This window comes from Telopea speciosissima, chromosome 11, assembly GCF_018873765.1.
Source record: "Telopea speciosissima isolate NSW1024214 ecotype Mountain lineage chromosome 11, Tspe_v1, whole genome shotgun sequence".
Lineage (NCBI taxonomy): Eukaryota > Viridiplantae > Streptophyta > Magnoliopsida > Proteales > Proteaceae > Telopea > Telopea speciosissima.
This window is the reverse complement of record NC_057926.1, coordinates 44,211,603-44,239,336: the sequence shown is the minus strand read 5'-3', so window position 1 is coordinate 44,239,336 and position 27,734 is coordinate 44,211,603. Positions and strand designations below refer to the sequence as shown.

At 37.7% G+C, this 27,734-nt stretch overlaps 2 protein-coding genes and 1 pseudogene across 2 annotated transcripts; 2 read left to right on the top strand and 1 right to left on the bottom strand.

The window, feature by feature from the left end:
- Positions 1 to 142: 142 nt before the first annotated feature.
- On the bottom strand, positions 143 to 5,134 carry LOC122645180 (beta-glucosidase 18-like). Its single transcript, XM_043838512.1, has 12 exons — positions 5,006 to 5,134; positions 3,780 to 3,846; positions 3,616 to 3,674; positions 3,285 to 3,360; positions 3,119 to 3,193; positions 2,629 to 2,716; positions 2,233 to 2,497; positions 1,604 to 1,719; positions 1,268 to 1,520; positions 925 to 1,027; positions 602 to 710; positions 143 to 350 (listed from the first exon to the last, which is right to left on the bottom strand). Exons 1-12 carry the CDS (start codon positions 5,132 to 5,134, stop codon positions 143 to 145), a joined length of 1,548 nt encoding a protein of 515 aa, XP_043694447.1.
- Positions 5,135 to 19,689: 14,555 nt separating this feature from the next.
- Positions 19,690 to 20,837, top strand: LOC122646691 (anthocyanidin 5,3-O-glucosyltransferase-like). Its single transcript, XM_043840282.1, has 2 exons — positions 19,690 to 20,296; positions 20,329 to 20,837. The coding sequence occupies exon 2, from the start codon at positions 20,365 to 20,367 to the stop codon at positions 20,779 to 20,781; it is 417 nt and encodes a 138-aa protein (XP_043696217.1). The 5' UTR covers positions 19,690 to 20,296; positions 20,329 to 20,364; the 3' UTR covers positions 20,782 to 20,837.
- Positions 20,838 to 25,748: 4,911 nt separating this feature from the next.
- Positions 25,749 to 27,236, top strand: LOC122646690 (annotated as a pseudogene).
- The last annotated feature ends 498 nt before the right edge of the window (positions 27,237 to 27,734 follow it).

Sequence of the window (27,734 nt, the reverse complement as noted above, 5' to 3'; positions counted from 1 at the left end):
GGAGTGGATTTCATGTGACTGCCCTAGAGGGCATTGGAAGGTACTTGTATAAGGATATGATCCGGTCTCACATTCCTATACTAGTATGACATATTATTGTGTACAAAATACACAATATTGGAATAGTAATTAATATACAAAGTTATATTTGAACTTCATTGTCCATCTTTGATTGCACCATCTTCATTCCACCAAGAAACTGTTTATACCACATTGCAGATAGTTTTGGTATTCTCTCGAATGTATTGTAGTCTGTATAATGAAGCCCAAACCGCAAACTGTAACCATTTATCCATTCAAAACTATCAAGTAAAGACCATATGAAATAGCCCCTTAAATCAGCTCCATTCCTGCAGATATATATACATTTATATACATACATGTAAGCATGTAAGTATGTGATATTAATTTAAACAACTCAAATGAAGGAAAAGGTAAGTTTCTTAACCCAACTTGGTTTTGATTAATTTTTTGTCTAAGTTTAAGTTTTGAAGTTAATATCTAACCCTAGGTGCTTATTCTCACATAAACCCAAACTAACTTATCACATTACCATCTTAATATAAAAGGTAAGTTATTATTTGTAAACAACATAAAATACCTTAAGGCCATGGCAATGGAATTCAAGTGACTATTCAGGTAAGCTACCCTCTTTGAGTCAATTACAAAGTCGTCGACAGAAGCCATGGGATTGTTTGCATCCGGATACCCTGAAAAAAAAAAAGGCAAAAAAAATGAATACTTTAATAGTAAAAATATTATACTTCACTAAGCATAGTGACACCTAGAAAGATCCTGTAAGAAAATGAGTGAAACTTTAATGTAACGATCTAAAACTGAAACAATATGAGTTTCAATATTAGATTTATGAAACTTTTTGTAAACAAAAAGGGTTATAAATTTAATATATGATCTTGTATGTACCATTTCCTGTGATGAACATAGGAATGTTGTTGTATCTGTCTTTGTAGTACATTATTATTTTCTCCATACCAGAAGGAACCACATAGAAATCTTTCATTGCAGTCTGGAAAAGGAAGAAAAAAAATGAATTTTTTTGTTAGGACGGACATGTTATTAGTTACTTGGGCAAAATCAAAGACATGAGATTTCAAAATATTTTTGTAGGTCAAGAGATTTCTATTTGGTCGCATATCTACTCAGGGGGTAGAGGCATCATTTCACGGTGCCCTGTGAGAGGGTGTAGAAAACACCACCAAGTAGAGATCTTTCTCCAATTTTTGTATTAGAAGACACAATTTCTTACAGGTTGTCCTATGAAGGTGCCATCATCTCTTTCACCAGTGGCAAGAACAAAAGCATCTGTTTGTGAAGGAACAGTTTCGCACTGAGAAAACAAGCAATCTTGTGCATATAGACTTGTAAAATGACTAATTCCTATAAAATCCAACTTATTGTTTAACTTCTGTTTCTCTTCTAAAGAGAATTTTGGTAACCTTGGACCCAAAATTCTTTGCATTTCAGGAGGATATTCACCAAACATTATGGGGTCCAATATCCTGCAAATAGACATGTAGAAAATTAATAAGCATGGGTTTAATTAACTTAAGAAGTTATATATCAGGGGAAAAAAATTAAATACCATGAATTGTGAAATGCAAGTGCCCGTTGAGCCGCTCTTTGATCTGATGAAATATTTCTTAGTGGTTCATACCAAATTGAGTTCATCACAATTCCAATCATACCTCTTTGGTTAACCTAGTAAAAATTAATTACCAATAAAATTAGACAATTGATCTAAGATTCCAAGGCAAAGCAACATTTTATATGTCATAAATACTAATTAAATCTAAATATGTGTTTCACATTTATGTCATAAATACTAATTATAACGCTTCATTATTTGCCATGACCACTTGGTAGTAGATGGAGTTAGTCCATATGATAGCGGACTCTACATACATCTTTTTGATCAAATTTTAGTCCAAACTAAGCAAGGAAAGTTTTTTGTAAAATTACCAATATGCCATTGAATGGAAATGAATATGAATATAGAATAAAAAAATGACATCTTTTATAATTTTGGCTACTTCCTCTACTCATTTTAAGCTGAAATTGTACCAATGAAATGCTAGCCTGATCCTCTATCACATGAACTACTCCATGTACTGACATGTGACAAATAGTGAAGCGTTATACTTCACAAGGCCAGGCATAGTGATGGAAAAAAAAAAACCCTATATTATAAAATTAACATGAATTTAAGTATACCTGATATTTTTCCCTGTAAATGTCAACAGCAGTGGCATGAGATAATATAAGATTGTGTGCAGCAACGTAGGGTTCAATAGCTGGGCTCCCAGATTGGCAATTAACATCTGATGATTCGATAGAATTGGAGCAATGGTTTGGTGGAAGTCCCCCAGTGATGTAACCATACTTCACCATTTGGTTTGGCTCATTGAATGTGCTCCAATACTTCACTCTATCACCAAATGCTTTGAAACAAGTCTCCGCAAAATATCCAAAATCTTGCCTTTGATGCACAAGTCATCCATCAATTATAATTAAAAATAAATTAAAGTCATTTATGCATGGGTTTTATTATCATTACTTAATTTTGAGAAGCAATAAATTAAGATAAATTAAATGGAGAGAGAGAATTACTGTATTTGTGAGTTCAACCAAGCCCCATATCGATCTTCAAGTTCTTGAGGAATATCAAAATGGTTTAGTGTAACAAATGGTTGTATTCCTGGTTGATTAGTAACACGCAAGATTAGAAAAGATAAGGTTAATTACACCGCCACATTAATTAACAATTTGCATGCATGTCTAATACACAGTGTAGTCTACCTCCTGTGCCTAGACACAGAGCTACGTGAAATGACCATCGCACCCTTAGAAAGATGGAAATGATTAGGGATGCAGCGATCATTTTGCATGCCTCTGTGTCTGGGTGCAGGAGCGGCATGCACTATGCGACCCGTGGTGGCGTTATTCCTCCCTAATTTATATTTGTGTTCTGGCAAAATAAATTTTCCAGAGTGGTGCTCAAGTATTAGATAGAAATCTTATTAAAAAGTTTTCTAGATTTAAAACAATGATTAGATCTAATCATGTTATGTTTGAATATTTAAATGAAAAAAGAAGTTACCTCTAATTAAGAGGGCATTAATTAGGTTGTTGTAGAATTCAATTCCTTCTTGATTAGCTTCACCAAATCTTCCTCCTGTTGTTAAGACATATATAGATAGGTCTGAGTATAATCCTTGTAATTAAACTTCTCACATCAAAACCTAAAAAGTGTAGTGATCACTTACTAGGGAGAACTCTGGACCATGAAATAGAGAATCTATAAGCATTTACTCCAAGGGAATGTATCAATTCCACATCTTCCTGTTTGATTCATTCAAATTGATTAGTGAGAATTTCACTCATGTAGTTATTCTTCCATGTGGCAAAATAAGGCCAATGTTAAATACCAATTTGTCACAATCATGGTTACAATTAGATTTTTTTCTTTCAGTAGTTAGTTTGGATTTGGTAATGCTAAAGACTAATTAATAACAAAGATTTGTAAAAAGTTTGACTATCTTTTCTATTTTGGTAAAAAAATAATTACTATTTTTAAAAGGGTAGATGACACTATACCATGTAACGATGATAGTGATCAACTGCAATGTCTCCATTGCTTCCATCTTTGATTGTTCCTTTTGAAAAGAAAAGATAAACACTACTTAGTCAGTAAGAATGAAGAATTTTATTTTAGTGATTACATTATCAGAAATAATGTGAAAAATGAGAGACTTAATTACCTCGCAAGTGAGTGAATATATCCCAATTGCTGCAGCTTTTGTTACCTTGTAAGTAGGCTCCCTCAATCTAGACAACAGAAATTAACAAAGAATAAGAACTTTGTTTGATCTTCTTATTACTATTTGTTTGGGCACTTTAAACTGTTTTTCTATTTATTAGATATTATTTTCAACATAATATAGTGAAAATTTTATAAAATGTCAAATCTATTTGAAAAAACTTGTACCAATTCAACTCAGCCTATCCCTATCTCTGCCACAGCATTTTAAGACATTCAATCAAATAATTTATAATTTTCATAATTTTTCCATCCAATGATCAAGACTAAACAACAACATACTCAGCCTTATCCCAATTAAATAGGGCCGATGACAAGGATTCTTGCAAAACAAAGTTAGAAGAATGAAGAAGCAAAAATGAAGAAACAAGAGTTGAGAAGTGAGAAATGAGAAATAAAACTAAGAGGAAATGGGCACAGCACCCAGGGAGTCAGAAAAATCTCAGCTAAATGGGATCGACAACATTAATTAATTACCAGTGGTTTATAACAACGTAACAAAATCTTGTCCCCAAGGCAACTCAATGGAGTCCTGTCCACCTTTCCAAATTCCAATAAAATGAAATTAATATAAAAGTCAACAGATTATTTACGCAGTCCAATTCCATTATTCATGTTGGAATATGAATTTTAAACTATATATAATATGAAATGCTTCTATATTTATTTTAAATGTTCAAGGTCTAAAAGCAGTCAAGGATATTGTTATTTATTCAAATTCTCTCTTTCTCTCTGTGAGTGATTGTGAAATTTATTGTCAAGGTGGTGGATTCTCTAGCTAAGAAAAATCTATCCATGATTTGAGGATTAGAACCTGATATGTCGGAAGGTTTAACCTAAAACCTTAAGACATTAGGTGGAGATAGCTCATCTAAGTATATATCAAATTTAACCGATGTGAGACTATAACTCTATAACTCTCAACATCTCAATCTTATATTATTTAGATATCTTTTCCCTTTTTTGTGAATCTCGATATATCTTCCCCCCCCCTCCTTTTCTATGGTACAAATTAATAGCTCGACTCACTCACAAATAATGAACAAAATCATCGTCTATCCTACATATGAAGCTCTAGCGAGTATTCAGATATTGAAATGTATTCATATATAATCTAACACTAAACTATACAAGATCAAAGCAGCATAGTATAGAACACCTCAATACCTGATAAGCAGATGTTGCAGTTCCAAAAAGAAATGTGGGAGGAAACTGGCTGCGATGCACCAAACAACTAGAGAAAGGGATGATCAGTAGAACAACCCAAAGTGCTATCAATAATAAGGGTTTCCCCATTTTTGGAATTCCTTCCTTGTCTATTTTATCTAATGGAGTTCTTCTGTTTGTCTGTGCTACATTCATATATGGTTTATATTTATAAAGAAAGCTATAAGAGCAAATTTCTTGCTTATATAAATAGGCTATGTTGTTTGACTAGTTGTCTGTTTGACAATTGGGTAGGTTGGCTTTCCTTTTTAGCATAATTCTTGGAGGCATGTCCCATGCTTGCAACCTGCACCTGTTACATGCCACTGTGCAGGAGATCTTTATGGTGATGACCAATTTTTTATACTCTCCAATGCCTTGTTTCAAAAGAGACTTGACCATAATGGTATTAGTAACACAAGGGAAAATCATTCAAGGGCTAATGAGGTTGATGATCTGTATGGATCGATTCTTGTCAAATTGGCTTTCTATGTTTCTAAATACTACACATATAGTGTGAAAGAAATATGCACAAATATGGACTTCGTCACCGCGAACCTACAAGCAAAATTTTAAGTTTTAACGATTTTGAGATCAAGTCAAAGATCAATCATCTCCTCTGACTTAGATTGTGCTAAGATAACAAACACATTGCCACCCCAAGGGGATAGCTTAGTTGGCCAGGATCAACACCTCACAATTAAGGGTTCATGAGTTCAACCCTCCTCGGGTCTACCTATATAAAAAACAAAGAAGCTTACACATTCAAATTCGGCTAAACTAAATAGTTTCTTTTCTTTAATAAATTCATATTCACTAAAGAAAAGGGATAAAGACTTCAAAAGTATTTTTTGTATGTCCAGACACTATGCTTACCGAGGATTACTGTTAAAATTAGGAGTAAATAGAGATTGTGAGTTTCTCCCTTGGATGTAGATTCTATTAGAATTATGTGTTCATCAAACCCGAATTGTTAATTAATTGAATTAATTTGATTATTATTTTTATGTGTGCTTGTGTTACTACCGGTAGTTGAAGAACGAGATTCTCTTTTGTAGAATTAGGTTAGTCCTTTGGCTTAAGAGGTCCTTGTCTATGCGGTAACACATTACGGGTTTTGACACACCAATGGGTTGATGTCCCTTAGACTACCATATCAGTGTAATAGATTCGTAATGTCATATCGTGAATGAAAGAGATGCTCAATACAGAATCCACTGCCCTTAATTCAGGAGAGAGAGAGAGAGTCTTTGTTTATAATCAGACATAAATATGGATCCTGTGTAATGTTTTCTAAAATGTTTATAAACTTTTTTGGTTTAATATTATTTATTAATATTATTATTTGAAAAGTGTATTCAAAATGTTTTTGAATCTAATCACGATCATAGAATCTCGATACATACATTTACAGTGAATTGGATTTTGACATTAATTTAATTAATACCCTATAATTCATTATGTGTTACTCTTTGGTAGAAGGGCTGTTTTGTAATTAATTAAATTAATGATCAATATCTACTTTCAGGGGGGAAAACGGTTTAATTTATCTGATTAGTTATTGTCACATAATATATTTGATTGGATTAAAGATGTGACAAGATAATTATATTTTGTCTCTTTAGCTAAGAGATGGATACATAGAAGTGAGGGATTAATTGGAATCCCAATTGCACACAAATATGACAGACCCACTTAATAAAATTTTTCTTTAAGAGAGAGAAAGGAAGGGAGTCACTCACCCACAAAGCAACCACTTCCCTCCCTCCCTCTATCAGTTAAATAAAAAATTACATCCAAAACAATGCCTATGTGCGCATTTTCATTGGCTACGGTACTAATGCAGGGACTATATGATCAATTAGCTTTTTCTTGCTTAAAACAGAAAACCTCTTTTTAATAACTCACTTTACATGATATTGGATGCTATCTATAAACACGTGCCCAATATCAAATGAGGTCTTCGCTAATTTCATTTGCTTACTTCATTAATAGGTAATGAAACTTCACTTTACATTAACATGAAATATTATTCTCAACTACAACTTTTTTTTTTTTTTGGAAAATAGACATGACATCATACCACCAAACCATCCAATATTTAAACAAAAAGGGAAACATTCCAGTTTTCATGTGGGTCGTTAGATGAAATAAGTTCAATGGTCTGAACAATCCAACGGCTGACAATTACCCAATGCAAAGGTCCTTAAGACCTTAATAAACTTTACTTACCAATAATCGATTATTAATTAATAGGCTTAATCATATTCTTGTAAACATGACTTACATCCATATATGGATAATCAAATATGCTTTGGCGTTTTGTTTTTGACATACCCGTTGAGTCTCAATACAACTATTGTCATGCATGTTGCATGCATGTATGCGCTCACATGAATAATGTGTTGCATGCAGGAGTTTTTTGCATATCTATAGTGACGCATCCATGGTTTTAGTAATCAGTATCGGATCAAATCAAACCGCCGGCCGATACAGGTCGATCCAAACCAATATTAGTCGACATGTATCTCAAGTATATCAGGAGAAATTTGTACATAGTATTAGAGAAAAGAAACGCTAACCGGTGTTGTGTGTGGGGGGTGTGTACCTGCGACAGACACAACTAGATCGATACGAGAAAAACCGTCACACCCCTGAAAAGGTGGAAAGGTCCAGGATTGCGATGGTCTTTTCACTTCAGGCTATGTCTGGGCGCACGTATACGCCCACACACAAATATTGAATTTATCAGTTGTCAATTTTTTTCAATTTTTTTTCCAGTTTTTCAATCATTTTTAAGTTTTATTTTAGTCTATATTGATATTTGTTTGTCCCAACATAATAAGTAGTACGTGACTGAGTAGAGGTCCACGTATTAATTGATTCTTTGCCCACCATGTTTGAGTGTCTTGAAAGGAAATTATAGATCCTCACTGTATGCATCAGCATTGGAAAAAGTGGAGGGGGGGGGGACTGGTAGGTGAGAACAGTCAAAGATTTAGAAGATATACCTTTGTTTGGTAAGAAAAGAAAGAAAAGAAATAAAAAAAATAAAATTAATGTTCAATAAGGACAAAAATTTAAGTTTCTTTAATAATTGGTACATATTTCTTCTCTTTGAGAATATAATTTTTTTTATTTATTAAAAAAAATTAAATCTACCCTTTCATGTAATTAAAAAATAATTTTACAAATAAAAAATTAGATCACACTTGAAAGTTTATCTAGGGAAGTACATGAAGACAAAAGGTAGGCAATGGGGTTGGGTGCAACTCTATCTGGAGGGATGATGTGGACAATATGAATTATAAGATAGGCACGAGATCTCTAGCCAGGGGGCAAAGGCATCATCTCAAGGTGCCATGTGAGAGAGCATAGGAAACACCATCCAGTAGAGATCTTTTTCCCAAGACAAGGTAGATGGGAAATCCCATGAATTAACCCCATGGTCAATTGGATATTCCAACTTAACCATAAGACTTGCCATTTATTGAAATTGTATTGGAGATCGTTTGGTTGTGTAATGGTTGCACCAGCATGGGGACTAATGAGAGTGCACGTTAGAGCATTAACAGATGCGATTTTTATTTCCAGGGGGGGGAAGTAGTGGTACTTTTGCATGCTCTTATGTTTAAACGCAAGAGCCATGCGACCAAGTAACGTTTTTTCTCTTTACGAAATCTTTATACAAATGGCTAGGGACGAGGATTTTTTTTTTTTTGTCAGAAAGAAAGCGAAGAAGAACTCCACCCAAAATTTATTATTTAAAGAAAACAAAGTACACTCTCCTGCTTGAAAGAATAGTAGGCTTAACAATAAAGTCAGGCAGCCTAATCCACCATGTTGTAGCCTAATCCTCTCCCTGTTTAATGTAAACTGGGGCGGGTTCCCCTCAATGGAGTTATTTTTCTCATGGTGGAGGAGGAAATCCAAAGTGATTCCGTTGCCTAGCATTTGGAAGATCCTATTACCGATCACCTGCCAACAAATCTGGTTGGAAAGAAACAAAAGGTGATATGACAACCGAGTAAGTGAGCCAAAGCAAGTAGTGATGAAATGCCTTAGAGAAGTGACAGATTGTTCTCAAATATCAAGTATCCAAATCAAATCTGTTCAGGAATTGATCTTAGCGAAACCACTCAAAGTACACATCTCCAACGCTCCGACCAATCGAATTGTGGAAGTTACATGGAGGCAGCCACCTTTTGGATGGTGGAAACTCAACATTGATGGCTCCTCGCTAGGGAACCCAGGATCTTCAGGGGCGGGGGGTCTCATTCGCAACCAGCTTGGTGCTGTGATTAGAACTTTTGCTTCATATCAAGGCGTTGGAACTAATTTCAATGCAGAACTATCGGCCTTTTTTATAGGAATCAAAGAAGTGCAAATGTTAAATGCAAACAGGTATGGGTGGAGAGAGATTCTGCATCAGTGGTGACAGCAATTCTCTCTGCAAACCTGCCATGGAACTTTCTACAGGAATGGTGGAAGGCACAAAAATTCCTTCAGACCATCCAATGGCGCATCACACATTGTTTCAGAGAAGGAAATGCTCCGGCAAATTCCCTAGCAAATCATGCTGCAAGATCAAAGGCGACTCATACCTGGGATGCATCTCCAAGCTTCATATTAAATGCTGTAAATTGAGAGGCGCTGGGCCGACGACACTACAGATTTTGACAGCACCATAGAATCATGCTGTAAATCTTAGAATTTTGTTTCCTATTTCTGAGACTTGAAAGGTTGAGTAACAACTAAGGGCTGCTGCCTCTATTATAATTATCTTACTTTTTACTATCAATACATTGCTGACCATTAGCAAAAAAACAATTAAGCTCGTTTAGCAAGGACATGCATGAGCTTCAATGTTCAATCTTCGCGTAACAAAAGGGAAGAGAACAATACCAAAACGATTACAGAGAGATTTAGGCTATGTTTGATATGCATTCTTGGGTTATAAAAATAGTTGCTTTTATCGTCTAAGAATACGAAATCAACCTGGAATGCATTCCAAGAATACATACCAAACGTAGCCTTAATGTCTCCAACTATATATAACACCAGAAGCCCAATCGGCTGGGGAAGATGAGTTCCTTAAGCTGGAAACTAGGTTACTATTACAATGAGATATTTGTTGTTATCTAATCAAATATTACAACACCCTCATGAGTTCCCTAATTATATTTCAGGACTCCAAGAGCTGGTTTGGCTATTTAATAGAGTCCCATCCAATATTCCACAAAGTCCCTCTTAAAATTAATTTCTATTTGTATTATTATCATTGAACTTGACGTGTACTCTAAAACTTAAAAAAGAAAAGCTTGGAAGCATTAACTACAACTTTGTTGGGTTTCAAAGTAGGTAGGGAAGAAGTGTATATAGTAGCAAAGTCAAATGTGGTCTGCTACCAACCTGACTATGTCAAAGGCAAGTAAAAACAGATTCCTTGGAATAATTCTCATTAGGGATCTAGTTTCAACTTTTTGGAGTTATGAGGGGCATTGATGTCCGTTAAGTCCCTATCATTTTAGTCATAGAAGGTTTCTTTCGATTTCTATCGGCATTTAGGGGTTTAAATATGTTCTAAGGAAGTAAAGTGTCTCGTTTTGGACCCGAGGTCTTACATCTTCTCTTTGCTGATGACATATTTATTTTTTACTAAACTCGTCTCTCATATATTTTGGCTATTAAAGTCATACTTAGTGTTTTTCAAGATATTGCAGGATAAAAAATGAGTTTCAATAAAAATAAAAAATTTACTTTAGTAAGTTTTTAATTTGTTTCCACATGGATATGAAAGAGATGTCTATTAATTTTATGTATTTAGGCACACTAGTAATTATTGATAAGTCTAAGAAGAGAATCCTACCGCGGGTCATTGAACTAGTCCATAGCAAGTTAGCTTGTTGGAAAATTTCTTTACTTTCCCGAGCAAATCAATTAATCCTTATTAAATCTGTCCTTAGTTTTTTTTTTTTTTTTTTGGTGCGAATCTGTCCTTAGTTCAATTCCTAAATGTATGATGTTCTACTTTTTGTTTCCTAAAAGTATCTATTCCCAATGGATATAATCAGGCCCAATTTTTGGAGAGGTGAATCTGGAGCTAATAAAAAGTTAGGATGGAGGTCACTCTCGACGAACCCATCTTCATTATGGGCCAAAGTCCTCGAGTCTAAATATTTTCCATCTAATAGTATTCTTGGTTCTACATTTAGACCAAAGAGGGGTTCGTGGGCTTGGAATAATCTTAGTACTGTTATTCCCATTTTAAGGAATTTGGTCGTTGGAGAGTTGGGGTGGATACTTCTATCAATATTTGAACTGATCCATGGTTACCAGGTTTATCAAGTAATTACATCGAACCTATTGAGGATATTCATCCTCTAGTTAACTGTAGGGTATCTGACCTGTTATTGGGTAGAAATTGGAATATTCCTTTAATTAGCTCGTGGTTATCTGATGAAATTGCCTCTAAATTACTGGCGATGCCATTGGCAAGGACCAGTTAGGAGGATTTTTTTTTTTTTTTTTTGTTTTGTCCTATGTCTATGAAAGGGAATATTACCACTAAGATAGTAGCATATATTTAATGGGAGAAAGTTCTCTGTCCGGAAGTGTGGCCGATGTCAGTACTCCCATGACTCTATCTCTCTCACCCATTTGAAAATACACTTTTGCCCCCTTGTTTTGAGGCGGAAAGAGATAAACACATAAAAGTGCTAACGTAGGCCACACTTCCGAATAGAAAACTACTTCCCATTTTTTATACACCCAACTGAATTTGCCTTGCTTAGGATATCAGGGTTGTTATTGTGAATGATAATTTGCGTATTAGGAGAGTCTGAAAATCACCCAGCCATTTATCCTTTCAAAAATCAATCTGTGAACCATCATTACAACCCGTTTTTCTTTACTAGTGGAAAGTCAATTATGGTGCTATCACTTTGTAGTGGACGTAGGCGAATTGTCGAACCAATATAAATTCCTTGTCTTTTGCATTGCATTACCAAACTTCAATTATCAAAGATTTATTTTTATACCCAATTCACCCCCCTCTTGGGTTGTCTCGATCCTATAATTGTTACATCATATATCATTCTATTATAATTTACTGAAGGTTAGGAGTTTCTCATCGAAAAAACTATTTTCTTCATGAAACTAATTAAGAGAAAGAATCTGAAATGAAGAATAAATTATAATTGCCATTCATGAGTTACATTATGGGCATTTGGTTTTCTCAAGAATATGTTGGCTTATTTTTTTTCCCTTGTAGTTTGAATGTGTTTTTTTTTTTCGTTCTAATATGTTTTGAACTTAGTTTGGTAAAAACATCTTCTACCCATATATTCAATCTTTGGGTAGAGACTCATGCATTAGAAGCTTCCAATAGATAATCTAGTCTCTTGGAAGGGAGTTCCATTAGTATTTCGATGTAACTTGTGTTATAACTATGTTGAGACTTGAGAGCCTCAATCATATATTTTAACTGTTCTGTCTCCAAAAATTCTTAGAACTATTAGGCCAGTCTTGGCTTTCTTGCTCCTCTTTATCTCACTTTTCTGTTTAGTGCAAAAAGGAAAGCTTCTATTTGTCCATTGAAGAGACTCTAGATGTGTTAGGAAATAACAATGCAATAGAATGGCGATTTGCAAACGAAAGAGAAAGAGAAAGTACACACACACCCAAGACAGAGATTTACGTGGTTCACCCCTAAGATGGTAGGCTACATCTATGACCGAGCGATAGTCCAAATCCACTATTTTGATTAAGAAATTACAAACCCTCTCACCCTCTCTCCATCTCTCAAAGAGATAATCACTATATATGGTATTTTGACGCGTTACAATATAAAGAAAATCCTAACCCAAGAAAGTACAAAACTGCTCCAAGAAGCCCACCCCATTTGGTCCAAGGAACAAACCAACATAAGGCAAATTATATATCAAATCGAAGATCTCAACGAACTCTTTGGCCGTTTACACACGTTTCGAAGGCGAAACAGCACGCCGAAGAATCAACAGAACTTTCAGAATTAAAACTGAGATCAAGCTTCACTAATAACAGGATGGAGGGTTTTGTCCTTCTTTGTCCATCTATGGTATAAGAGAAATCATCAAAAATGACATGTGCTACCTTGCTACTAGGCATTGTGATATTATAAATGGGCTTCACAGCTTTTGGTGTAAATAAGTAGTCCAAATTACAACCCATATCCATAACCTTTAAATCCATATACTTGGTTGATCCATATTCCAATTCCATTAGTATTTTGTACAGCCCATATTCTGAAATGCAAACCCAGATTCCATACCCATACTATTGATTCATATCCATCTTTATAAGAGAATAGGGAACTCCACCGATCAGAAGCAAAGACAGAGGTGGAAGACTACATCCCAATCTCTATAGGCTAGAAGGGCTATAAACACCAAGCCCTCCATACCTCAAGCACACTTCTACAAAGATCAGAAGCTACACATATGGGAAAAGGATCCACAACCGCGGTGCAGATTCCTTGGCAAACCTTCTAAAAAAAATAATACAAAATGAATCATCTGTACACTCACCTGTTGGTACATGCAGAAGGAACCGAACTCCATAGGCTCACTCACTCTCTTTCCCAAAAACCCTTTATTGTACGTAAACGTTGGAGGAAACCCTTGCCCTATAAATATATAGGGCTTACAACCAAGGATATCTATATACCCTCCATCAAACTTGAAGATTAGAGGGCAACTGATCACAAAAGGCAGTATGAAAGGGAATATTCTGAAACCACCTAATTGGAACTTGGAACCAGATCTGATGAACCAACATCTAGCCTTTCAAGAGGGTGTGCCTACTCGATCTTACCAGGATCCTCTGCAGTACCGACGGGGCGGCGGTGCACATCCAACGGCACAACAGAGGCTAGGTGGCACACATGGCACACATGGCCTCTACTGTGCCGCCGGATGTGCACCGCCACCCCACCGGTACTGCAGAGGATTTTAATACCAGTTGAAGGTGCAATCAGTTGGGACATGTTCAAGAAGCATTACTCGGTTAGAATTTACCTACACAGTTATACTGCTAGTTTAGCTCATTGGTTTGGTTCATCTCAGAGAGTTTTTAATTTGCTATAAAGGAATGGAAAGGAATGGAAATTGCACTTGGGTGAGAAATGAGATTAAATTGTAGCTCTCATTTAGAAAAAATAAATAAATAAAAAGAGAGACATTTGGTTGCCTACATGGAGTCGTGGGATGCACATTTCCTATTTCCTAAAGATTTATTTATTTATTTATTTTCTAATTCATCGCTTGTAGAATTCAGAGCTCTACTTTATTATACCCCTGATATATTGACATTGCAAAATGAGTGGTGTAGAAAAAAGGAATCTATCCATCTTGGAGGAGGAACTTTCCAAACTCCTCAAAGCTCGATCCAGGTTGTTCAAAGGGGAGCTCGTCTACATGGCGAGTTGTGGTGTCGTGCCACAAGATCTCTAGTGCACCCCCGTGCCATAGAAGAACTCAATTCCTCCTGAAAATGTGGAAATCTAGAAAATTATCTCCTGCAATTCTCTGCCCGGTCTATTTCCCCAAGTCCCTCTAATAGGGGGTGGACCCCACCTGGGCAGTGTGTTCGGGCAGGGGGTAGGGTGGTCATTTCTGCCCCTATGAGAGGAATATGGGGAAATGGACGGGCAAGGAATTTTAGGGGGATAAGGCGATGGCCATACACAACACCGATGGAGCAACAATAATTGGGGTCTTGAGGAATGTTTAGTCCAACACCTTAGGTTGCATAAATCTGTTGGAGCTGACACTGATTCTGGATGGTCATCCTCTGAGTTACCATATGTGGATTCGTTATTTCAAAAAATAAACTGTTTGGTTGTCATGATTCTGTGACGTGAATCTTCCTGAAAAACTGTTTGGTTATCCTGAGTCTGTCAATTGGATTCACCCTGAATCTATCTGAAAAACTGTTTAGTTACACTGAGTCTGATAGTTGGATTCACCCTGATTCTATCTGAAAAACTGTTTGATTACCCTGATTCTGTCAGTAACTAAACCTTAAATTTAAAAGTACAAGACATTTTAACTAATAATAAATAAAATAATAAGATTACCATATTAATGTTCCCAAATAATTAATTAAATCCAATTAGCACCAACCTCATATAACCTAAAATTACTAATATGCCATTGATATGCGTAACAATAGTAACTTTATTTATTGTGTTTGATATATAAATTACAAATATGTCATTCCATACACATCTATATTAACTACATAGTTTCATTGTTCTCCTGATTAGCCATTGCCTTAATCAAATATTAACTTAAACTAGTTGAAGTTTAAGGTAATGGGTATGACTTAGATTATGGTAAACAAAATTAATGATAATTAGTTCAAATTACATTTGAAGGCTGCAGTTAAAATATTACATTGTAAGAGCTCATGGCACAATCAAGAACCATAAAATAGAAGTTTGCAAGTTTAGAATATGTTTGGGAACATCATCCATAAACATTTCTATATTTATTTTGGTTTCTAAATCCCATTGTTGGGGCGTAAGAAAGGTTCACTAAGATGCTTACATGGGTGTGGCCGTGTGTGTGTGGGTTTTGGACTTTTAGACAGAGACAAGGTGTTAAGACTACGTAAAGTTCCACAAACAGAATTCATGAACTAATGGGGTATACAGCATGACCTACATGTAGTGTATTTAATATCAAATTCTAAATACACCATGCGGAAGTGTCATTTAGGCAATCCCATTACACAAAGGGTTCTGCTAGGACCTTTATCTTCTGAGGTTCGCTGACTGGTACGGTTGTGCGGTTCCTCTCATAGGGGGAGTTGAAATTACCATTCCATCCCTTGATCAAATACACTGCTCGGGTGGGATCCACCCCCCTTTTATTAGAGGCACTCGGAAACCATACCAGGCAGGGAAACCGCAGATGATAAAAATTTGTTCTGCTAAGCTCACATAAATAGTGAGGGAATGTTATGTGCACACTTGAAACGTGCAAATATGCTTTGGAGTGTGAGTTAATTATGTGATATTAGGGATCTAAGTAGTTTTGGCTGTCCTAAATATATCCATCCAAAACTGTCCACAACCACAAAACCCATCGATCTATTGCATCCTAATTAATAGAAAGCTTTCCTTCTACAACAAAAATCTTACCTTTGGTTCTCCCTCCACATTAATACAAACAGATCGAAATGGTTTTTTCTTGTCCCAAAACACAAAACACATTATTTATTACGTTACAGATAAGCCAGATCCATATGTCATTTGACACCAAATAACAAAAGACACGTAAGTTCCAATGGATACAAAGGGTGAATCACTTCCGAAAGAGAACCCCATTAAAACGACCACTCAGTATAAATAATCGATATGTGCCCACATTTTAACCAAATTGAATTACAGAGAGACGGTTCTGAAGATCAGATTTTACCTCTTACTGTAACAGTATTGACATTGTATTGTTTGTCTAAATTAAGGGTGTCAAAGCGTAAACCGAATTGGAAAAACTGGCCGGACCCAACCTGTTTGAGCCCGACCCAAATTGAACCGAAGCTTTATCAGTTCGGCTTTGGGCTAAACCAATGGGCCACCAATTGGCCTGCCCGATAGGATCGAACTGAACCAAATACTAAAACCAACCTCCAAACCCTAAAAACTCTACCTAGTCCCTACCCAAAACTAGCCTATACCCTCGTTCAAAACTGAACCAAAGTGAAACCGATATCCCAAACCGAACTGAACCCTAGTCCAGCTTGAACCAAAACCAAAAAGCCCTTATTGATTTGGTTTCGTTTTCCCTAAAATCCACACCAAAATCGAAGAACGAACCGAACCAAACTGCCTGATTGACATCCTTAGTCTAAACCAAAAAGGGTATTACGCCTGAGAGAGGGAGAGAGACCAGAGTCATACCTGTGACCTGATCGACAAAGCCCTAAAACCCAGAGATTAATGCTCCAAAAAACCCTGAAATCCAAAATGATGTCCTCTCTGAGAGAGAGTGAACAAGCAAAGAAGTGAGACAAATTACCCAAATCTGAAAAAAAACACCCTAAATCATAGAGAGAGGGAGAGAGACCAGATAACGAGAAAGATAGAGGGACAGAGCGAGAAAGAGAACTTGAGGGATTTTACTCCTCTCTATTTCCCAATCTATTATTTCTTGTTATTTTCCCTCTGAGAATGTGACATGTCACTTTTTAATCCAATGGTCATGAAAGATCCAACTTTAACCCAACCCCAATCTTAACCTAACCCACCTAACCCATTCTCTCTCCTCTCTCACAACGCTGTAAACCATCTCTCCGACAATTCTCCAACGATTCTCTGACGGCTCTCCATCCCTGCGACAATTCTCCGGCTCAAAGAAGAGAACTCCTTCGTTAGAAATCCAATCAGCTCCAGATTTCAGGCGAAGGACAGTGACTCGATTCTCCACTGATTACAGCCCTTAGCATCACCAAGCATCAACAACCAAGTGAGATTTAAAGCTTTGAAATCACATCTGGCCCTCACAGTTTCATGGTTCTTCAAGGGGTTGAATCTCATAGCAGAGGAAGACTTATGCAACAAGCACCTGGGGTTTGAGGCGCCCTAAGGTGGGGAATCTTAACCCTAAAGCCTGAGGAACAAATATTGGTGAGGGACGAGATCGAACCAGAATATTTGGGGCTGTTACTACCATCCAAAACAGAGCACGGAAAGAGGAAACAGAAGAAGCAGCAGAAAAATAAGAGGAGAAGAAAAATAAATCAATAGAGGGAAGAGATGCACGCAAGGTTCATGACTGCCATCGTCTTGACCCAAATAAATTTCATTCATTCCAAAAACCCATTTCCATCGTGGGATACATTCCAAACCCTAACCGCAACTTAATCAATTAGATTCCAAAAAAAGTTTCTAGTGGATTCCAGATCTTCGGTTTGGGTGGATTCCTGAACTGGATCTTCTATCCCTTCTCCTATCTTTTCTACTTTCCAGGTGAGAACTTTCACTTTTCATCCCTGCGATATCTTGTTTGCCGGAAAGTTTTTAACTTCTGGTTTGTGCTTTATTTCAACTTCAATAACAGCATAGATCTTTGAGAAAATTGTTAAAGATTCGGCTTTAAAGGTTCTGTTACTAATTCAATTTCAAGTTTCCTGTTTCAAGTACAACTCTTCAAAATCTCAATTTTCTGGTTTGATCTTTTCAATTTGATTTCTTTGATTGATTCCGGTTTCAGTTTGTTGCATCATAGATGATTAAAACATTAATTTGATTCTGTTTAAACCTGTCAAATTCTGGAATCACACAGAGAAGTTTTTTTGTTTGTAGATGTATGGTATGACAAGCTGATAGATGGAAACTTCACCATGGACGCCTCGTTGCTCAATCTGGAGCACAGGGCTCCACTCGAGTTCTGCTCTTCATTGAACCATGCCCTCTTTGAATGTCAAAATTTTCTTGGGCATTCTCAATCGGATCCTCTTGGTCAGGTGCTCACCCATGTAAACGAAATTTTTGCGTTGGGAGAGGGGGTTTTTTTCTGAAAAAATGTTGGTAGAGGTTGACAATGAAGGCGTAGGTGCTGATGTGAACCCGCATCTGATCAGAGGAAGAAAGCCTCAATCGGTAGAGGTTAACGATGAAATCGTCGGAGAGATGGAGAGCCATCGAAGAATCGTCGGAGAGATGGTTTTGCGGTTAACGTTGGGGGTGGGTTAAAGTTGGATCTTTCATGACCATTGAATTAAAAAGTGACACATGTCACATTCTGAGGGGAAATAACAAGAAATAATAGATTGAGAAATGGAGAAGAGTAAAATCCGAATTTGAGAAGAAGCTATACCTGGGCAAGTCATATTCAATGATTTGTAAGTTACCACTTACCAAGGAGCGAATGGTTGAAGTAAAGGGTCGAGTGTTTTTCGTATTTTTGAATTAGGGCAGCCAATATGACTGTTCAAAGTTGGGCCATGGTATTTAAATGAGGGTTGGAATCATGCATCCATATCTGAGTTCACCTTTATCTCAATATGGATCAAGTTTAGTGTAAAAATTGGAATCATGTAATTCTTAAAATCCAGTGAAAGTACAAAACCAAACCAGAATTGCGTTATGTGGATTTAGCAATCAAACGCAACCTAATAGTCAATGTAGGTTTCTTTTCAACGATAGAAGATTAGGACAACTAACTTTTTTTCACACACGACACGGAAAATTATCACCTCAAGCCTTGAGGGGATAAAGGTCCCACATGACACATTCTCTCTCTGAGACACAACCACGAAGAAGGATGCAAGACAGCAGCATAGTATTGTATCCCTCTCCGGGGATCGGCCATCTGATCAGCATGGTGGAATTTGGAAAGTTCCTCCTCCATCACTATCCTTCCTTCTCCGTCACCATCCTAATCACCACTCCACCTTCCGACCTTGGTTCCACCGCTCCTTACATCCGCCGCATCTCCACCACTACCCCATCCATCATCTTCCACCACCTCCCCACCATCTCTCTCCCTCCATCCTTCACCGGCGACCATGTAGCCCTCATCTTTGAGCTCCTTCGTCTTAACAACCCAAACGTGCACCACACCCTCGACACCATCTCCCGCACCACCACCATCCGAGCCCTCATCATCGACTTCTTCTGTACCCCAGCTTTTGATGTCGCCACTTCCCTTAACATCCCCACTTACTATTTCTTCCCCTCTGGTGGTGCCGGCCTTGCTGTTCTCCTCTACTTCCCAATTATCCACAACACCACCACTAAGAGTTTCAAAGATCTCAAAAAAACTAATCTCAACTTCCCAGGTGTCCCACCCATTCCAGCCTGTGATATGCCACAACTGGTTCTCGATCGAACCTCTAGTTCCTTCTAATACTTTCTAGATATCGCTACTCATATGCCAAAATCAAGAGGAATAATTGTTAACACCTTCGAAGCTCTTGAGCCCAGAGCAATCAAAGCAATCTCTGATGGAATTTGTATTCCTAATAGTCCAACCCCATCAGTTTACATCATGGGACCATTGATTGGGGACAATGATCAAACAGGTGGTGATCACGATGATGCTGCCAAGTGTTTGATGTGGCTTGACTCACAACCCAGTCGCAGTGTCATCTTCTTATGTTTTGGTAGCTTAGGTTTGTTCTCCGCAGCGCAATTGAAGGAGATTGCAATTGGGTTAGAGAACAGTGGCCACCGATTCTTGTGGGTGGTGCGCAGTCCGCCGACAGAGGAAACGAGCAAACACCTTCAAGTACCGCCCGATCCGGATTTGAATGCTTTACTGCCAGAAGGGTTCATGAAACGGACTAAGGACAGAGGCATGGTGGTGAAGTCATGGGCACCACAGGTAGCAGTACTGAGTCGAGAATCGGTTGGTGGGTTTGTGACTCACTGTGGCTGGAACTCGGTGTTGGAAGCTGCAAGTGCTGGAGTACCAATGATAGCATGGCCACTCTATGCTGAGCAACGGATGAACCAGGTATTTTTGGTAGAGGAAATGAAGCTGGCTATACCAATGGATGATTCGAATGATGGGTTTGTGAGTTCAGCTGAGATTGAAAAACGAGTTAGACAGATGATGGACTCGGAGGAAGGGAAAGCTATCAGAGAACGAGTTATGGTAATGAGACATGCCGCAAAGGCTGCGAAGAGTGAGGGTGGGTCGTCTCGTGTTGCATTAGCCGAGTTGGCCGAGTCATGGAAGCAAGATTGAATGTGCAGAATCAGCCGAGTAGTCAACAGTTGGAATGGTGGCTGAATTGGTAGATGGAGCACAACAACGAATTTTAGTTACCCAATGTTTGGCTCATCCACTTTCGCTGTTGTGCATCTAGCGAAGAGTAATGTATAACTCAGGCCTCACTACTCAAGATCAATTCAGTTTAAATTTATTGTTTTGAATGATTGATGGTGATGATGTTATCTATTTGTCTTTTTTTTAGTGTATATATGGGCACAAATGAAAAAAAAAAAAAAAAATCCCCAACCCCAATCTTGCAAAAATCAAGGTCAATTGGAACCAACCTGGTCTATTTCAGCCTAATAAGGGTCAATCAGGTCTGGAGCCTGACAGGGTTGGGCTTGGGGTAAGGTATCTCAGCCCGACCTTAGGGGCAGGTTGGGCTTGGGCTGAGTTAAGAGGACTCAGGTTGGGTTGGGGTCTTAAACCGTGGCCGACTCGATCCTATTTTGCTCATACTATTAAGGCATTCTCTAGCAATTAACTAATCAATTCATTACCCACAAAATTAGAAATCCTAGGAACATGAGAAACGATACCCACATCACACATTGAAGATAAGCTTCACAGTCCTCGATAACAGATTTATCTTGGACACTGAAAGTCCATATTTTTTTAATTTTTTTTGACATAGTGTTCGCTATGTGTAATAAGAAGGATCAAGTTTCCATTCACGTGAGGTGGGATGCATGGGAGAAAACATTGTTAGAGTGTTTGGGGAAAATACTAAAATCTTATAGGGGTTTGTGAACCCTGGGATGGTAGGTGAACCGTAGTCTAATGGTGGAAGAAAACTTTCTCCTAATAAGAAACTCCAATTTTCTTTTTGCGTAGCCCGTTGAGGAAGCCTTTCCTGATGGTCTACTTAGTTGTACCATATGACGATCTACCTAGCTGTGACATGTTGTTTATCAAAATAAAAAGACGTGTATTATGTAAAATATTGAAGCAATTTGAACGCAATACAACTAATGTAGCATGACACATATGAAAGTGTTTTTCCAATGATTGGGAATGGTGTGATGATCCAATCCTAAATCTGTGTGCACACAAGAACAATGTTTCTTCCATATAGTTCATGCATTGCCCAATCAAAGATGTTGCTACCATTGCCCACATGATAAAGTATATAGAGACTAAACCATTTGATTGTACGTGGCTATAGATATGAATTCAAAAATATAGAGCATATTATTAAGCAAAATTGATGGCTTCACATATACAGGGTAGTTAAACAAAGAGCATAAAAATGATACATAGAAAATCGAAGCACACTATTGGTCCTTCAAGACAATCTCCTGGTGGTAGGATGACAACTATAAAAAAAAATAAGAACCTAAAACGATGCAGGAAAGGAATGGAAATCGCAACAAACAATTATGTAACAAGAGAAACCAGAACCAAAGAAGACGAAAGAGAGAAGGGAATCGAGAGGAGAGGAAGAATTTTCAAATCAGGATAGATTGAGAGTGTGTTTCTATCGTGGGCTGCAGTTCTTTATTTATAGAAGGTAAGCTGAGTTGTACTACAACTCTACATATAGTATTATTTTACAAATTAGTATATATAAGTATATATGTCGGTAATACAGTACGGTACCGGTATTCAGTAATTTGGTACGGTATCGGTTCTGAGGAACCAAAACTCATCTTACATAGTCGTCACTCATCCGACAAGAGAGTAAGGGTGTCAATTCGGTACGATACCAGTATTCGGTGCGGTATCGAAGCCAAACACCCCATACCGATATCGTACTGTATCAACTACAAGACCATTTTCCCATACCGATACTGTACCATACGATATCGGTTTTGTTTACGTTTTTATTCGGTATGGTATACATTATTCGTTATTTGGTTTCTTATATTATATGTATAAATTAGTATATATAATATAAAATATATTATATTTAGTATAGCATATTCTTATATATATATAATACATATATACTTAAATATTATTATATATTATTATTATTTTTTAAATTAGCATATATAAGTATATATGCCGGTAATACGATACGGTGTCGGTATTCAATAATTCAGTACGGTATCGGTATATATCGTCGATATCAACTTCCATACCGATACCATATCGTATCGAGTACGGTACCATTTTCCCATACCGATACCATACCGATTTGTATTTGGTACGGTACACTACGTATAATTTGGTATGGTACCAGTTCGGTAAAACCTTTCCAGAGATGGGTAAATCGTTTGTTCATTTCTATCTAAGCCGGGAGACATTTTCCATTTCACATTTTTTTGCATTTTTCTTTATTTCATTGGATTTCGTTGCAAGTATACACTCTTACTTTTCTCTTTATTTTTGACACAATTTAGACCATTAAAGTAACCTGTTTTAGTGTTAATAGAAATCTTTACTTGTAGAAATAGCAAGTTTAATTTAATTATAAGTAAATCTTTCAACTTGGTATAATGGGAGAATGTTCGGATTCAAACATCTAATATATCATTATTTCACTGTCTCATTCATGTACACTTTTTTATATATAAAGAGAAAGATTGGAGTCGTAGTACGGGTAGTGCAAAAAACCTCTTTTGTTCTTTCTCTTTTTGTAATTTCTGCAAATGAGTCACTTATGCTGTGAGCCTACACAAAAACGCTTACATTCCTAATTCATAAATAACAGCTCTAACCACTTCTTTTTTTTTGTTTTGTTTAGTGTGGGAGAGAAGGGAAGGAGAAAAAGTACGCTCTCTAGTGGGTTCAAGTATGACGACCTTCTCTCTACTAAGAGAATAAGGGATTTAATTTGAATTAGTGTGAAAAACCAAACATTTATCTCTTTAAGTATCATGGCTTTTCTTGTATATCTTTGTCATATCGGTTTTTGAGTTGGGAGTTCTATATTCGTATTAATCCACCTTGTTTGGTAAATTGTTTGTTATTTAATAAGGTTTATTGTTGTTGATTTTTTTAATAGACTCTAGCATTGTCCGGAGAGTATTATAATCCCATTATTTATCACAGTGAAATTTTATCTAGATGAGGTCTCGTGGTTTTTCTTTTCATCTTTGAAATTTTTCTTTACCAAAATTGGAGTACGGTTTTGCTGTTAGGTCGATTTGTTTCAATGTGCTATTATTTTGTGCATACTTGGTTATTGTTGTGCATGTTATTCCCATTAACTTACATATAGATGGAAAAAATATTTGTTTTCCCAACATGCTAATGCAAGGACTCATTTGACTCGCCCCTAAAAGTGATATGGAGGGGATGTTTGGATTTTTAGGTGTCAAAAATCCAATTGACTTCATTGAATTCCTTATCGATTCGATATGTGTTTGTATTTTAAGAAACTGTTAAGAGATTGAAATCGACATACCAACCACTTGGAAAAAATAATAAAAATTTGATAAAAACGATAAACCCGATATAATCGATAAAATTCAAATTTTTTTTCTTCCACCAACAATATACCAACCGATAAGGGCCATTAAAAGAAAATGATAAGTGACTTAAACCAATCGGACTGATAGCTATCAACTTCGATTTGGTATTTGTGGACCAAATATATTATCACTCCAATTTTAGTATGACCTAATAATGTAAAATAAAACATATCAATAGTAACGAGCCAATATGAAGGTTTGACAACCCCATCCTCTATATATATGGACTTGAGAGTAGAAATGTAAATAGATCGAATACGGATTGGATACAAATCAGATGTGATCTATCCGATCACATCTTGAGTGGAAGAAAATCTTACTGTCATAGTCAACACTTGTTCCCTTCCATGATAGAAGATTAGGAGAACCAACTTTTTTTCAGACACACTCTCTCCCTCTCTCCCTCTCTCTTCAATGATAGAAGATTAGTAGGAGAACCAACTTTTTTTCAGACACACACAATCTCAGTCACTCTCTCTCTCTCTCTCTCTCTCTCTCTCTTCAATGATAGAAGATTAGTAGGAGAACCAACTGTTTTTTCAGACACACACACACACACACTCTCTCTCTCTCTACAATGATAGAAGATTAGTAGGAGAACCAACTTTTTTTCAGACACACACTCTCTCTCTCTCTACAATGATAGAAGATTAGTAGGAGAACCAACTTTTTTTCAAACACACACACTCACTCACTCACACACACACACACACACACTCTCTCTCTCTCTCCAACTCCCCAAGAAGGATGCATGGTGGAACTTTTAAGTTTTGCTCATTGGTTTGGTTCATATCAGAGAGTTTTTAATTTGCTATAAAAGGATGGAAATTGCACTTGGGTGAGAATTGAGATTAAATTGTAGCTGTTCAAAAACAAACAAAAAAAAGGATTAAATTGTAGCTGAGAAAAAAAAAAACCAAAATAAATAAAACGAGAGATATTTCGTTGCCTACATGGAGTCGTGGATGCACATTTCCTAAAGATTTATTTATTTATTTTCTGATTCGGCGGTAGCAAAATTCAGAGCTCTACTTGATTATACCCCTGATATAATATTGACATTGCAAACTGAGTTGTGTAGAAAAAAGGAATCTATCCATCTTGGTGGAGGAATTTTCCAAACTCCGCAATGCTTGATCCAGGCCGTCCTAAGGAGAGCTAGTCCACATGATGATTTGTGGTGTCGCGTCACAAGATGTCCAAAGGAACCCCATGGCACATGTGGATGTTTGTATGTGCACTTGCATGCATTGGCCAGTGCACACATGCAGGCTTTACATCGACAAAACCCCAATAATTGGAGTTGGATTCAAATTCTTGTATGAGAATGGGTTCTAACCATCCAGATGGCATCCACATGGTGAGAGCATTCCCTGCACTCGAATGGGTGATCGTCTCCCAATAATGGGGGTCTTGAGGAGGATCCGATCGTTTAATAAATTGAACGCTGGGCAGGTTTCTGAGTCAAAAAGATTTAGGAGAACCAACTTTTTTTTTCACTCTCTCCTTCTCTGACACACACACACAGACACAACCACGAAGGAGGAGGATGCAAGACAGCAGCATAGTATTGTATCCCTCTCCGGTGATCGGCCATCTGATAAGCATGGTGGAGTTTGGAAAGTTCCTCCTCCATCACTATCCTTCCTTCTCCGTCAACATCCTAATCACCACTCCACCTTCCGACCTTGGTTCCACAGCTCCTTACATCCGCCGCATCTCCACCACCTCCCCACCATCTCTCTCCCTCCATCCTTCACCGGCAACCATGAAGCCCTCATCTATGAGCTCCTTCGTCTCAACAACCCAAACGTACACCACACCCTCGACACCATCTCCCACACCACCACCATCCGAGCCCTCATCATCGACTTCTTCTGCACCCCAGCTTTTGATGTCGCCACTTCCCTTAACATCCCCATTTACTATTACTTCTCCTCTGGTGCTGTCGACCTTGCTGGTCTCCTCTACTTACCATTTATCCTCAACACCATCACTAAGAGCTTCAAAGATCTCAAAACTACTCATCCCAACTTCCCAGGTGTCCCACCCATTCCAGCCTGTGATATGCCACAATCAGTTCTCGATCGAACCTCTAGTTCCTTCAAATACTTTCTAGATATCGCTACTCATCTGCCAAAATCAAGAGGAATAATTGTTAACACCTTCGAAGCTCTTGAGCCCAGAGCAATCAAAGCAATGTCTGATGGAATTTGTATTCCTAATAGTCCAACCCCACCAGTTTACATCACGGGACCATTGATTGGGGACAATGATCAAACAGGTGGTGATCACGATGATGCTGCCAAGTGTTTGATGTGGCTTGATTCACAACCCAGTCGTAGTGTCATCTTCTTATGTTTTGGTAGCTTAGGTTTGTTCTCTGCACCGCAATTGAAGGAGATTGCAGTTGGGTTAGAGAACAGTGGCCACCGATTCTTATGGGTGGTGCGCAGTCCGCCGCCGCCACCCTCGACAGAGGACACCAGCAAACACCTTCAAGTGCTGCCCGATCCGGACTTGAATGCTTTATTGCCAGAAGGGTTCTTGGAACGGACTAAGGACAAAGGCATGGTGGTGAAGTCATGGGCACCACAGGTAGCAGTACTGAGTCGGGAATCGGTGGGGGTTTTGTGACTTACTGTGGTTGGAACTCGGTAGTGGAAGCTGTAACTGCTGGGGTACCAATGGTAGCATGGCTGCTCTATGCTGAGCAACGGTTGAACCGGGTGGTTTTGGTAGAGGAAATAAAGCTGGCTATACCAATGGATGATTCGAATGATGGGTTTGTGAGTTCAGCTGAGGTTGAGAAGCGAGTTAGACAGATGATGAACTCGGAGGAAGGGAACGCTATCAGAGAACGAGTTATGGTAATGAGAGATGCTGCAAAGGCTGCGAAGAGTGAGGGTGGGTCGTCTCGTGTTGCATTGGGCGAGTTGACCGAGTCATGGAAGAGAGCTTGAATGTGCAAAACCAGGTGAGTAGTCAGCAGTTGGAATGGTAGCTGAATTGATATATCCACCATTCCACGAATTTTTATCCTTTCAATTACACTGCCCGTACTTGACGTCAAGTACATCTAATAAAGGGAGATGGACCCCACGTGAACCCCACCTGGGGCAGTGTGTTCGGGCAAGGGGTAGGATAGTCATTTTTGCCTCCTCTACTAGACGTACTTGACGTCAAGTACGAGCAGTGTAATTGAGAGGATAAAGATCCCCATTCCACCTTCTAGCTCTCTTGTGGGATTTTTATCGTATCAATTACTGCCCGTACTTGACGTCAAGTACAACTAACAGAGGGAGGTGGACCTCACGTGGACCCAACCTCGGACAGTGTGTTCAGGCAGGGGGTAGAATAGTCATTTCCACCCCCTTTGTTAGTTGTACTTGACGTCAAGTACAGACAGTGTAATTGAGAGGATAAAGACCTCTATTGTGCATATTGGGAGGAGTACTGTAAAACCATCCACTTTTCCTGTTTTTTATTTATTTTTTACATTTTTAC